Source organism: Rousettus aegyptiacus, unplaced genomic scaffold (genome assembly GCF_014176215.1).
Source record: "Rousettus aegyptiacus isolate mRouAeg1 unplaced genomic scaffold, mRouAeg1.p scaffold_m13_p_13, whole genome shotgun sequence".
NCBI classification, from domain to species: Eukaryota; Metazoa; Chordata; class Mammalia; order Chiroptera; family Pteropodidae; genus Rousettus; species Rousettus aegyptiacus.
The window spans coordinates 43,341,498-43,355,665 of NW_023416288.1; the positions used below are offsets into that span (position 1 = coordinate 43,341,498).

General features: G+C 52.8%; 1 protein-coding gene across 2 annotated transcripts in view; it reads right to left on the reverse strand.

The window, feature by feature from the left end:
• Positions 1-14,168, reverse strand: part of DOCK4 (dedicator of cytokinesis 4) — a 282,383-nt gene that overhangs the window by 112,155 nt on the left and 156,060 nt on the right. For both annotated transcript variants that reach the window (XM_036230498.1, XM_036230496.1), the window contains exons 12-13: positions 11,282-11,370; positions 2,649-2,774 (exon numbers count right to left, since the gene is read on the reverse strand). In XM_036230498.1, coding sequence (XP_036086391.1) covers positions 2,649-2,774; positions 11,282-11,370 — 215 coding nt within the window. The remainder of the gene's footprint in view (positions 1-2,648; positions 2,775-11,281; positions 11,371-14,168) is intronic.

The window sequence follows — 14,168 nt, forward strand, 5'->3', positions numbered from 1 at the left end:
GACATGCACGTGTCCATGACTAAGTGGTAAAGAATTAAAATATTTCTTCTTAAAAGAATGAAACCGGGTATCTTCTCAAACATGAGGGAAAGATATCGACAACATTCCTCTTACCATGCTCTTGTAAATCATCATCTCGTCTACTGTGACCGAACAGAAATTTGACTTATCTGAACCAGCAAAGACCGAAGAAGACGACGGCTTCCTCTGCAGGGCACTTGTAAGTTAAACGCAGATCCTGGGGCCGCCATCAAAGCTCCTGCGGCCAGCGGCCGCCCCCCGCGCGGCTCTGTCCACCGTTGTCAGCGTCCGCCCCCAGCTCCCAAGCGGCAGCCCCTGCCTTGCCCGCGCCCGCAGAGATCTAATTCCTTTCAGAGCGCTCCCGCCAAAAGCAAGTGCACGGGGACGTATTAACTAGGGGCTCCCTAACGAAGCGCGACAGCTCCCCGGTCTCCAGAGGAACGGGGTACGGGTGAGCGGCCTCAGTAGGGGGACCACGAGGACAGCACAGAACATTCCCCCGGAATCACAAGCTCAGAGGCAGAGCGGCCCTGCGGGGCGGGGCGCCGACCCCTTTCTGACACTCAGCAACAGCCCGGGCCCTGCTCCGCGCATCCCAGACGGCTACTGGGGCAGCTCACACGTCCCCGTTTCTCCGTGCCGCGGCCCAGGGCCCACGCCGAGGGGTTCTCGCAGCAGCTGCCTGCATTCTGTTCGCAAATATGTTCTTTATATTAGATTTGCCCGTCAATTTGCTCCCCAGCGGGATGACATGTTTTTTCTTTTTCTTTGGTTAGAGGAAATACCAGTTATTTATAGCAACTGAAGGAAATAATGAACAGTTGCAAGAGCCACCGAATAATGTGCCACCAAGTAAACAGCTCCATAAACAGTCATTTCTGACATCGGGAGCACGAGATGCTCAGGCAGACTGGGTCTGCGAGCGAAGTTGGGCCAGCTCAGAGAACGTCCCAGGCCGTCCTCGTAGCCTGCCCTGCGTAAACGAGTCCCGCCTGGAGGCGACAGAGCCTGCGGGCTGGGGCTGGTCACCTCCCACGTCACGTGACAGCCTGCGGGGGGGGGGGCCCGGCACCTCCCACGTCACGTGACAGCCGGTCGCCCCCCACATCACAATCCATCGCCCCTGCACCCCCGCCTGGCATCGCGCAGCCGGGCCGCCCACCTGGTCGGGTGCGACGCCCCCCGTTTGCTTCTACGCCTGGGTTCAAACAGTGACTTCGAGGGTCTTCTTTCTAAAAATACTGACAACAGTTTGAGGCCACTGTGTCTGGTCTTTCTACTCTGTCCTCGGTTGTGGAGGGCGGAATGTGGGATGCCGAGAAGATGCTGCCGCCCGGCATCTGCTTTTAGAGTGGAACGTCCTCTCTTCACCCCTCGTTTGTTACAAAGTTTAAGTATTTATGTTATATTAGTTTCAGGCGTACGATATAGTGACTCGACATTTTTATAAGCTTACGACGTGATCACCCCACTAATACAAATGTGAATCTCCTCAACCCCTACTTTCTCTACGTAGAAACACACACTATTTTTTGGAGTGTTATCTGCTTGCTAATATAGATCTGAATCATACACACAGACAGAATCAGAGAGGTGCAAAATATATATTGTATTTATATATGGCTTTATACACGTACACACACACGCACACGCAAGCGCACGCGCGCGCACACATGCACGCACACGCACACGCACCTCAGCTGGAAAAGTCTTCCAAGAAAGGCTATTACTCAATCACTGTTTTCATCAATAAGGATTTCCTCTAAGTGATTTCACTAACATTTTCCACCAAAGGGTATAAATTATTTATTTTCTGGACACGACCTCAGTTTTCCTTCTGACCAGGGTCACCATACATGCAGCCATGCCCCCTACAAGTTACCCAACCTAATATAATCGAAACATAAACATACTTAAAAAAAAAAAAAACCTTTTGCTTATCATCACATACAGCAGACCCTCGAATAACATTGTTTCGTTAGCATGTTGGCCAGCATGTTGAATGCATGTTGGTTAGCATGTCGGTTAGCATTTTGGATGCATGCTGTTAGCATGTTGGTTAGCATGTTGGTCAGCATGTTGGATGCATGTTGGTTAGCATTTTGGATGCATGCTGATTAGCATGTCGGTTAGCATGTTGGATGCATGTCAGTTAGCATGCTTGTTAGCATGTCGGTTAGCATGTTGGATGCATGTCGGTTAGTATGCTGGTTAGCATGCCGGTTAGCATGTTGGATGCATGTTGGTTAGCATGTTGGTTAGCATGTTGGAGGCATGTTGGTTAGCATGTCGGTTAGCATGTTGGATGCATGTCGGTTAGCATGTCGATTAGCATGTTGGATGCATGTTGGTTAGCATGTCAGTTAGCATGTCGGATGCATGCTGGCTGGTCAGCATGTTGGTGAGAAGCCACGGAACATGCTCTCGTTTACAGCGTTCAGCCTGTGGTAAACGGGCTTCATCGGGCACCGTTCTGCTTGAAGCCGCAGAAACTCGACGATGCTGAGTGAGGACTTAGCTCTCCAGCACGGCCCATTCGAACACTTCAAAGTTTGAAACAGTTTTTCGAATGTCAGAAACAGACAAAATCCCTGTGCTGCACCACGTGGTTCGCGCCGAGCACTTACCCGGCATGATGATATTGGAAAAGCCCAACTTCCTCGTAATGGACACGCCGTGGGAAAACACCGACGAGTACTCCCTTCTGATCTGCTCGATGTCGCCGTGCAGCAGCTGGAGGCTCACGGCCAAGCCTGAAACGAGTCGGAGGCACCGGCGTTACGTTACGGGAGAGGGAGACGCCTGGAGGCTGCGGCGGGAGCTCCATGCCCGCAGCAGCTCGTACAGGACAGACAGACTCCGCGGGACAGTCTCCAGGTGACTTTTCCCGCCTGGATCCCTCAGCTTGCCCACGGTTCCCATGGCGAATGGAAAGACACTGCAGCAGACGCTAAGAGGAGGGGGTGTGGCCTCCCACCCGCCCTCTCCTGAGCCCCCAGCTGGGAACACCCGACGCCCACACGCGCCACACACGGCGTGCAAGGCAGCGGGCCCCGCTCACGACCCACGGCCGGCGAGAAGGGCAGCGGGCACGCTGCGATGGGAAAGGGGCGCGATGCACTGGCCACGCCTAGACTGACGGGGCCGTCCCCCGCCCCAGTAGTAGAAACGAACAACGACAAAGGCACTGTTCTGTTGGTCTGCTGGCTTTTCAATCGAAGATGTAAATCAGGAAGATGCGTTGAATAAAAACAGTACTGGGCGCAGAGGGAAGAGGGAGCCTTTGCTGGGTTCCAATGTGTCCGAGGCGAGGATGCCCGGGGGGCAGGGACCCCGGAGGAGAAGAGGACATGACCGCGCCTCGTGGCCCCGTGCCTCCTGGCGCGCAGCTCCAACGAACATTCGCGTCGGAGGGTGGTTGTGGGAATTTAATTAAGTCTGGCAAGCACCCAGGGACCTTAATTGAATGTGCACCCCACTTTCACTTAACTATCTTTTATCCCCGCCCCGCCGTCCCCTCTCCCCCCGCATCTGAGCTGGGTGGCCGACGGCGACAGAGCACAGGCAGGTCTGTCCTCTGAAAGTCACATGGCCTGCACGGGGGGGGGGGGGGGGGGCGGGGAGCGGTCCGGGTGATTCCATGGCGGGAGGTGCCCGCGTAGCTTCGACACCCTCGAGTCTGCCTGCTGGCCGTCTCCGGTCCCAGAGGAGGAGGGAGGAAGACGCCCTAACGCGTGTTACACTCTTGGCCCCAGAAGCTCCGTCTCCCTGACTCACGCCCCCCGCACCCCAAGACCGGCGCTGTCCCTGTCCTCCTCCCACCCTGCACGGTGTCCTGCCCTCCCTGGAAACCTCTGCTCCCCGGTTCTTACCGGGTCTGGTACGGTTTCCTGAGCATCTTCATGTGTTTGTAGTGGAAGAAGATGCTACGACATTTCAGCTACCATTTTCAGAAGGCTCGCTCATTTTAAAAGCCTTGAAATCCCCAGCTTTTCAATAACATGCGCGGTTCCTGAGGATCTAACAGCATGCCTCCAGTGCAGAATTAAACTATAATTATAAATGTGTAACTTAATCGACCAAGCAAAACATTACTTATGCCTTAAGGACTGTCAATCCCACCAAACTTTAGCTCAAAATAAACGTCCTCTGCCACAAAGATTTTACATATGTACCAAATCAAAGTATGAAATAAAATCACAATATTGATTAAAAGATTGGCCTAAGAAATGTACGACTAAAGAGTGCTTAATACTGCATAATTATATTTTCCTTCTTAATTCTTGTGAGTTTCTAAGTACGGAAGGGAAATGATAGAATATTAAAATATATGTTCTAAAAATATATGTGCTTTAAAAATCTGAGCTAAGAATAGATGGGTTATTAGTGCAAAAGTATTTTCACAAGAGAATCTAAAAGTCACATCATCACAAACTAAAAGTTACAGACAAATCCCTTAAGAGTGTGTGTGTATATATATATATCCTTAATTTTCTCAATTAGGATTTTCATTAAGTATGGTGACTAAGACGAAATGATCTTTCCTTTCCATTTTTAGCATTTAAAAATATCCATATGCTAAGAAAAGGCCATAAAATTTGCTTTGTTTTTTTCTCAAAATAAAGCATCGAAGAAAGAACCCTAAATTAGGTGCTTCATCTCAACTCGCCCAGAACATTCCAAAGCTTAAGGAAACTCATTTCACAGAACGGGTCTAGTTGAACAAGGTGAAGGAAACTTTAAAAATATATATATGTATGTATCAAGTATAACATGGCACAGATCTGAATGGGAAAAGGCAGGGAATGGTGTGTCCACCAAAGGGGGTATTTTATTGGAACCGAGTAGGAAGAGGACACACAAAACCCAACAGGGAAGTGGGAGCAAAGACAGACACATTTGGAATGGGTTAAAAAACGAATGTCTTTGCCCTGTTTTTGCCTTTATCCCTGAGGTCTCCTGAGTCCCAGTGAGATTCTTTGAGGCTGTATTATTACTGGGTTTCTAAGGTAAGTGCCAGGAGGCATGAACCTCCGGAGTGCGTGCATTCACGGTGCCGCAACCCTATCTGGCTGCAGACGCCCAGGACCGGACGAGGGGTGACGTTGGAGCAGACTGCAGGCAGGGGCATGCGAGGTGGCTGCAGCGGCCGGGTCACCGAAGCCTGTCTCGCAGTGGGGCGCTTTTTTCATCCTCTAAATGTTTTCCTACTTGACACGAGGCAACCAAAGAAACAACTTGTTTTTTTTCGATTCATTTATGAAATCCATACTTATTGAGTGTCTACTGGTGAACAAATATTGGCATTTTAGAACTTAATTAGATTTTAAAAATTTCAAGTAGTCCATGCATATGTTACACCACTCAAATTGTACAGAAGGTTCTAGTCTGGAAGGAAATGTACTCCCCGCCCCAGTTCCTGAGTTCTACTTTCTAGAATTAATCCACGTTTAGAACTTTTTGTGTATCCGAGCAGAAATTTTGTTCTTTTTGATTGTGGTAACTGTCACAGAGGAGATAAGCCAGAGACCGGGATATAAATTATAAAGGAAAAGTGCTCACCAAAGGCGTTTCCGAGAGAACACTTAAACTTAGAGAAAGATGGCAGTGTGAAAGATGGGGAGACCCTGATCCAGGCAGAGGTCATGCGCAAAGGCCCTGCGGCAGGGAAGAGCCCAGGGTGGCGCGGAGATCGGAAGAAGGTCGCTGGACGGGAGTCGGGAAGGCGAGTGGCCGTCACAGAGTCCACAATTAGTTGCTCTTACTCTGAGTGCAACGAGAAGCCGCTGGAGAATTTGGGGTAAAGAAAACATGTGCCAAGTTGTGCCTTAATGAAGCATTCTCGTGTCACCTGGGAAACGGGACTGGCAAGGGGGAGAGTGGAACTGATGACTCGCGCCAGAGACGACGGCAGACAGGAAGGCAGGGGAGGGCGGGGGCCCGTGCTAGCGGGCCTGCGGCGGAGGTGGGAATGCGCGGTAGAAAAGCGGCGTGTTAGACTACGACGAGTCACGCCTCCCTGCCCGCGGAGCCAGATGCCAGGCGGCGGCAGTCACCTCTGGTCTCGGCTCGTCTCTCCTCCTGCGGCGCCTCCAGCAAATGAGTGAGCCGGGGTGATCGATGTCCCCAATCCCCTCGGCCTGCTACACCCTGGGTACAGTCCCTACGCTGTCGGTAGGGGTCAGGAGGAAGGAGGGAGCCCCCGACCTCACAGCTACGTTCGCCAGGAAGTGAGCCACTCGGAGCTGAGGGGGATGAGAAATGCCGGTGAGGCAGCGTCCCGGGACTGAGAGCTGAGGGCAGACGTCCCATCCTGGCCGCGTCTGCCCGCCGTCGAATCCCCATCGCACCGCGCAGGGGCAGGTGGGAGGAGCGAGTGGGCTGTGCACGAGTACCACCGCCGTCTCTCTGCTTGTCAAGATGGAGCAGCTGTTCTTGAACAAGTCTTCCTCTATTTGCTGGATGCTCTTCGGACAATTGTCAGGCGTTCGTGCCTTTTTAAAATATTATCTTTATCAGTTAGAGTTGTTCCAGTTTGGAGAGGGTCCCTGGGGCTCCTCATGCTGTCCTTCCAAGGTGAAGCCCAAACCGTTAGTCCTTGACGGCACTTGCCTGCCTCGTGCCCTTGTCTGTTTGGGGGGCAGGGGGCGAAGGGTGGGCACAAATGCTGGAACTTCGACATTGGAACTGCAAAATTACGAACGCCATTAGGCGTCAGTGAAACTTCCTAAAGACACTCGTTACTAAATTCTTCCGAAACATTATCTTGAGGAATTTGTTTATTTCTAAAATATTTAGGACCTCATTATCATCAGAGCAAGTACTTTCTTTCCATTTTGATTTACAAAATCTATCACCAGAGCTTTGTCTCGGGCACTACCTTACGCACGAGGACAGACTCAGCGCATGTCTCTGAAAGGTCAGATACTCGCCTTTCAAACACACACACGGGAAGTGCATCTCTTACTTGGGTCCAGCTCAAAGCCAGAGAGAGCTCTCGGGAGTGCGCCCCGGCTGCCTCACGCAGCGAAACCCTGGCGGGGTCAGGCGAGTGTTCACAGAGGGAGGTTGGGGCCAGGGTCTCTGGGGCAGAGCAATGAAGGAAGCCGAACGTCCGGGAGGAATGGTGTCGCCTGAGAGGACACCGGTGGAAAACGAGCCCGGGGAGCGATTCGGGAGAGACCGGAGCGTAGAAACGGGATGGAGAAGGCAGGCGGGGGCGGCGGCGGGGCCCTGCGTGGCGTGCCGTCCCAGGGCGTCGGGCCTGCGCCGGGAGGCCCGAGACACCAATGACAACGGTCCTTGGACAGCGTCACCCCGGAAACCCAGACACTCGTGTTGCTTGCGGTGCCAACGCTCATATCCGAGGAAGCGGCGCCTCTTCCAGGTGTACTTTAGAAGCAAATTTAAAATTTAAAAAAAAAAAAAAAAAAAAAAAAACCATTCTCCTTTCTTAACAGTCACGCCTTGATTCCTGACTTCCGGCCAGTGTTACTCAATTTGGGAACACGCCCGCTGATGACCGCCTCCTTACATCGGCTGGCCTCGTAGAGGACGCCCTTTTGACACCACTGAGGGTGGATCAGTGTCTGACTACAGGCTCACCTTCCGGAGATCACCTCCCCGACACGGCTGAACAGGTAACCCTGTGCCCGGCGAGGCCTCCGTTCTGACGTGTAACGTGTGATAAGGATGAGCGAATCACCTTGTGATTACAAGTACTGGTCCACAGTCTGCTATTTCAAAGTGGTGGGAAGGCCTTCACGTTTTCTTTAAAGGAGAGGCGAGCCATGGCTGACAAGAACAGAGAAAATAAGACCGCAGTGACCCGTAAGTCATGGAGCGCCAAGCTCAGGGCCGTTAGACACAACGCTAACCTCTTAAGGATTAGGATGCTTTGCACTGTTCTCGCAACGTTTCTGCACGTAAAATTAATCGAAAATTTTAAAAAATGTTAAGAATAAAAAAGTGTGGTTTACCAATCGGGCAATTCCAAAAGTGAGCAAAACGCCACGCGCTATACTTCTAGCCAATAGGTGGTGCCAGAAAGTTCCAGTTTTCTTGACACAGTGTTAGAACGTGAACTTTCTAAACGCCAACGCCATGACACTGAATTCAAGGACGGCATCGGGGTGCGAGGGCCGGGCGCGCCGCCCCCGAAACACCGCCTCTCCCAGGGCCTCCTGTGCCCTCGGCCAAATGGAGACCGCGCCCACGTCCCGCGTGGGGTTCACTCTCTCCCGGTGTGCTGTGCGGTCCTTACCTAGGTAATTCCCTCTAACCTGCCGGGGGGTGAAGAAGTGCAGCCGTCGGCAGGAATGCAACCACGCACACGCATCTTACACGCGTGTGCGCACACGTGCACACGCGCACGCACACACTGACCTCGTTAGCAAATATGATTTTTTTTTCTAATTATAAGCTATATTTGCAAACTACAAGAAAGAGAATTTCATAAATACATAGATCACATGAAAAGATTTGGAAGTGTCTCTTAGGACACACTGAACCAAGGCCAGTGATTTTTACAGACCTGAGGTCAAGTCACAGAACTGAATTTTCCTCAGTACATCGCACTGGCTCAGTTTCATTTCACATTCCTGAAATCCGCTGCTAATGTCTGTCGCAGGTGACAGGTATAATATCCATGTGCTCGAAAAACCTAAACCAGGACCATGTTCATGACTATTTTTAGAATTTCAAATTCTTATGATATTACTTTTAGATTTAAAAATTCCCACAGGGCACAACTTTGGAAATTTGAAATCACTTAACCCAACTAAATCCAGCCACAGAGACGTATTAACTGGATTTTTTTTTTTTTTTTTTTTAGCCTTTAAAAGTTAAATGAATCACTAGCAATTTTCTCCCAGTTTCTAAACACAACAGCGCTAGTGGTTAATGTACCCTTGCAGTATCAGTCTTAGGTTAGAGGAAAACAAGAACAGTTGTTAACTAGATGAACCCCTTTCTCTAGTCAACGGATAGATTCCAATTCTAACAGATAGGAGGACATCGGTGAAGCATAAAGATCCTGAAAATGAAGTGGGAGAATTTTTTCCAAACTAATTTGAAGTTATTCTTTCTTTCTTTCTTTCTTTCTTTTTTTTTAGTAGCAATGACCGAAGAACAAGAGGGGAAATGAACGGAAAAAGAAGTAAGTACTTTGCTGAGTGAGCTCAATTCTCTTGAAAACGTTTGCTTGCACTGTTTTTGTTTAATCAACAATTCTGTGGTCCAAGGAGGAAACGTAGGAAGTCAACACACCTTCCCGCCGTGACCGTGCGAACATGGGCGGCCTGACGCCCCACTCCGACTCTCTGTACTCTCATTTCCCCCACTATTTTCAAGAAAGCCATTCCAGAGCCTCCCTTCCAACAACAAAGGCAAAGCTCTCCTGCACACCCACCTGTCTGCTGCCCTTAGAGCTGCTTCTTCTCCAGAAGGAGAACAGACCCGGGCAACCCAGAATAATGACCCGCCAAGACTGAGGGGTGGGAACTTAAGTGGAAACAGTACAGGGCTGAGTTATCCTCATTTTTTAAGGTTTCTTTCTGAGGTTTGTCTCGCGGGAGCAGAACTCTGGAGTGATGGGGCTCATCACTTGGCCTGAGAGGGACAGAGCGTCGGGTAGAGGCCAGGGGACCAGAAGGCAGATGGACGCCGGCTGCGTGCGGCTGGCCGGGGCTGGGGCCCGACAGGCAAAGGATGGACAAGGCCTGGGTCATAAGGACAGAGGGGCAGAGAGGGCTTTGCAGCAAAAGCCAAGTACAGACACTGGGCATCTGGCTGCCTCGGACTCTGAGAGCCACAGCAGGTGACGACGGGGGGCGGAGGTAGGGGCTCTGCCAGTGGGCGGGGAGCCCCTTTCTCCAGGGCCCCACAGCACAGTGGTATCTCCCACTATTTCCCAAGATGGAACAAGCGGACCTTCATTTCAGTACAACGGCTAAAAACAGGAACGGGAACACGCAGGGAATGAGGTGGCCTCGCTCAGGATAAGCGGTCGGTCGGTCGACAAAGCCGCCTGAGCGCTCGGAGCACGTGGAAGCAGCTGGGGCCGACCCAAGGGGACAGGACGCGCCTTCACAGAAACAGAGAAGCAGGCGCGAGGACCAGTGCCCCCACCACCAGCTCCTCCTCGTCCTAGAGGGGCCCCAGCCGCCACAGTGACGGCAAGCCTTCTGTGCAGTTAGTGGGAAATGTTGGGCTTTGAATCAAATAAAACCGAAGTTCCCCCCTTCCCAGCTCTAGCGGGGGGGGGGGCGGGGGGGGGAGAGGAGGCAAGCTCACCGCTCACTGCACCTGAGCACGGCCACACGCGGGAGCTGGGGGTGCTCAGGGTTGTGTATGGACCGAAGCGCAAAGTTCTGTCTGCAGGTGCTTGGTCTCGGGGATCACCTGGGCCTAGCAAGATGTGCACAGGTCTGAGAAAAAGGGGGAGTCAGTCCAAATTCTGGTTCTTCCAATTACCAGGCAAGACGGACCATAACGCAAATATCTATATTTGAGACGTCAGCAACCAGTCTCAAAGACAGCGCATTCAGTTCAAATAACAGCTTACTCACTTTGAAGCTTAGGTCAACGAAAGCACACACCTGCCTAGTTTGTTTTGCTTCAACAGGGGTGTAAAGGAAGGACAGGGAGCACAAATATTCACAAGTTTTCGTCTACCGACCGAAGTGTGCTATATAATCTAGACGTGTTACGGAACGTGAAGACACTCCATAACACATACCGGTGTAGGCCTGCGCCATACAACACACATACGACGCATCGCATCTCAGCTCCCTTCTGAACAAGCGTCACACACTTTCCTCCACGTGACACTGCGGTCAATGCCACTCTCCTTGGCCAGGTTCGGCCTGGGGCCTGCAGGCTGTCCACGACACGACAGCCTCAGGCAGCACAGCGAGTTTTGCACGGGCCTCACCAACCGATTTCCCGTCATCGAACCTACGACGCGACTGTCGTGAACCCAAGCACGTCTGTCCTTCGGTTTTCTGCGACCAGTTACCACCTGGAGGTCTCAAGACCTGGCCCCACGGAGCAGTCAGACACTCCGCCCGGTCTCAACCGGAAGGGAAGAGCTTGTTTAGGGAGTGAGCGGAGACGCCTATCGCAGCACGGAAGACGCGCCCAGATGCTGACTGCTGACCGCTGACCGTGCTGACCGTGCTGACCGTGCGTCTTCGGAGCTGGGCCAGGTGGGGCGGGAACAGAGCAGAGCGAGGCCGGACGGGAGCAGCCGCGCACTCACCCGCGTTGGAGCCGGTCAGGTTGTAGCGCGCGTTCAGCTTTTTGATGATGTTCTCGTGGATCTGGCTCCACTCGCTCTCCGTGTTGCACCTGCGAAGATAGGACCCCCATGAGCGCTGAAGGTGCGTGAGAGCTGGCAACGGCCTGAGCAGCACGCCTGCTCCTTGCGACGCAGCCACCGTAACGGACATCCTCACCCTCCTCTGAGGTGCCCACGACCGACGGCAAGCGACTGCCGGTCAGCGCGGGCACCCCAAGACGACAGGAATGCCCAGATCGGGTCACGCACACGGCCACCTCCCCCACGCCAGAAGCGACTGGGATGGACGACTCACAGGATGTGCAAGCCCCCTCCCCACCCCAAACCTCAGGAGAGCACAAACGGTGGACCCTGTCTGTCGCTGGTCACTCACAATTTGCTTGCTTATTTATTTATCCCATCACTGCAGGCTTTCCCGGGAGGAGCCTGATGGAGTTTATTCTCCAGCCAGTTAGCAGGATGCCGCACAGAGCACTGAATCGTGCAAGGCTGGAGAACTAAGAGGGAATGGAACCGGCCAACCTGCCCCGCCGTTAAGGCACCAAATTGCCGTTCAGTACGTCCTGCCCTGTTTCCTTATTTTAGCTCAGTGGAGAAGGAAGAAAGATGGCTTGCTTTCTATTTCAAAGGTGATTCCAGAATTCCTGCTTCGAACCCACAAAACTCAAACAACAACAACGACAAAAAACCAAGCTCCTCAAGTATGTGACTGAAATATCTTCCAGACCCAGAGGAGGTATTTGCTGTTATTCTGTATGTGAGTCACAGGTGGGCTAAGGATTCGGCCACCTTAACCAACAGAAGTTTCTTCCAAATTGTTTCTAACAGGCACTTCCTTAAAATGCTTTATAAAGTCACAGCTCCTTCTTGCCCTGCAGGGACTGTTTTAACTGGCTGGCATTCCTTCTGGGAACAGTATTTTTAAGGGATCTCTCTTCCAGCGAGATAACCCCAAACTTTATTTGATGCTTATGAAGAACAGTAAGAACCACGAAGAGCAGCATGATTTGCTTTCATGAGAGCGACAGTCTCGCATAGGCGGAGCTGGACGGACCGCCTGAGTCCCCCCCAGCTGCCTGCAAAGTCAAGAGTCTGCGTGGAACCATGGCGAGTCCCGAGGGCTTCCCAGGGGCAGGGCAGTCACCGCGCTTGCTCCGTGAGACGGCGCATGCAAGGAATTTTAGTTTTCTTAAAAAGCGATGCCACACGACAGCTTCATCATCACGTTACAAGACAGGGTGTGAAATGACGCCCAGAAACACGCCCACCGGTAACGTCGGAGCTGAGGTCTGGGGTCAGACAGTCCCGACTTGGGGTCCTGCTCCCGTTGTCACCATCCTTGGCCGGGCGTCTTTGGGCAGCTCATTCAGCCTCTCTGTCCTCTGGTGTGTAACAGTGAACCGACAGTGTCTGCTTCACAGACTTTTCACGTGACGATAAAGTGACCCGACACACACCACGCACTTAACACGGTTCCCTGCACCCAGTAAGGACCCAGTAAACGGTGGCCATTATCAGCCATTATAAATTGTTTTACAACCAACGTTTGAAAACAAGAGTCAGAAAGCAGAGTTTGAAAAGAAGATTATCATGGATTTTATCCCAATCACTGAAGTTAAGGGCTGCCAGGTGATGAGCAAGTTTTACCACTCACTGGTTTCACCAGAAATTTCAAGTTTAAAGTCAAGGTCACAGATTTTATCCCTCTTAAAAGAGATCAAGAGCGTTTCCGGCCCTAAACCACAGGCTATAGACAAATCTTTGTCCACTAATTAGAACCGTGTGGCCCAGGTCCCAGGGGCACTAGATGGAGCAGGAGAGAATCCATGAAACCTGCCCCAGGGCTCAAAAAGCAGCTGGAAACTCATTTCCCATAGGCAGTGGCCAGTCCTGTGACCTCGACAGACGACCACACTGTTGGCATATGGTGGGCCGATCGAGTCAAGAGCCAGGACAGAAAGCAGAGCAAGCTCACTCCTGGCTGTGGTCAGTGGCGAGGTCGACGGGTCAGAGAAGGAGACACCATGGCCTCCCTGGGGAGCGGCTCCAAGCGCAGCCCTGGAAGCAGGCTCTCGATGGGGTCCGTGGGTGCATGTGTGTGGGGAGGGGGGCTACTCCATGGGGTGATCCGGACACATGGCACCGTTAGAGTCGCTAACTTTGGATTTTGAGCACAGTGCGTGATTTTCTTGGTAGAGTGTGATGAGTTGAACTGTGACCCGCCCCAGCCCCCCCACCCCCAAAGAAAAAGCCATAGGGCTGCAGTCCCGACTCCGCCTCCTCAGAACCGGGTCCTGAGGAAGCGCTCGCGTTGGAATCGGGCCCGAGGGGTGGCACAGCATCACCGCATCCCCGTGAAAGGGGACACCTGGACGCGGAGTCGGGCGCACACACACGGGAGGCCGTCACGTGACGGGGGCGGCGGAGATGGGGTGCTGCACCCACAAGTCGCGAAGGCCGAAGGCTGCGGCCGCCCTGGCGCTCGTCGGAGGGAGCCGGCCCTGGCTGGACCTGCGCGGCCAGCGACGGGGTCCTGTGGCCTCGGCCCCCGAGCACCGGGCTGGACACAGGCCGGGCGAGGGCCACCCCTGGGGCTCCCTCTTCCTAATTCTGATCAATTCACATTAACAATGATTTCTTTTCCAAGAACGGAGGACCTCTCCCGGGTGAAGATGCGCTGGGTTTTAAGTCCCCAGGAGGCAGCCGCACGGTGGTGGCGGACCCGCAGAGGCCCCGCCCACATTCCCGCTTATCCGTCTCCCGGCTCCGCGGCTCCGCGGGCGGGGAAGGGGCTGCGCGGCCCCACCTGTGGCGGAGTGCAGCAGCTGCGTGTGTGAGGACCTGGCTC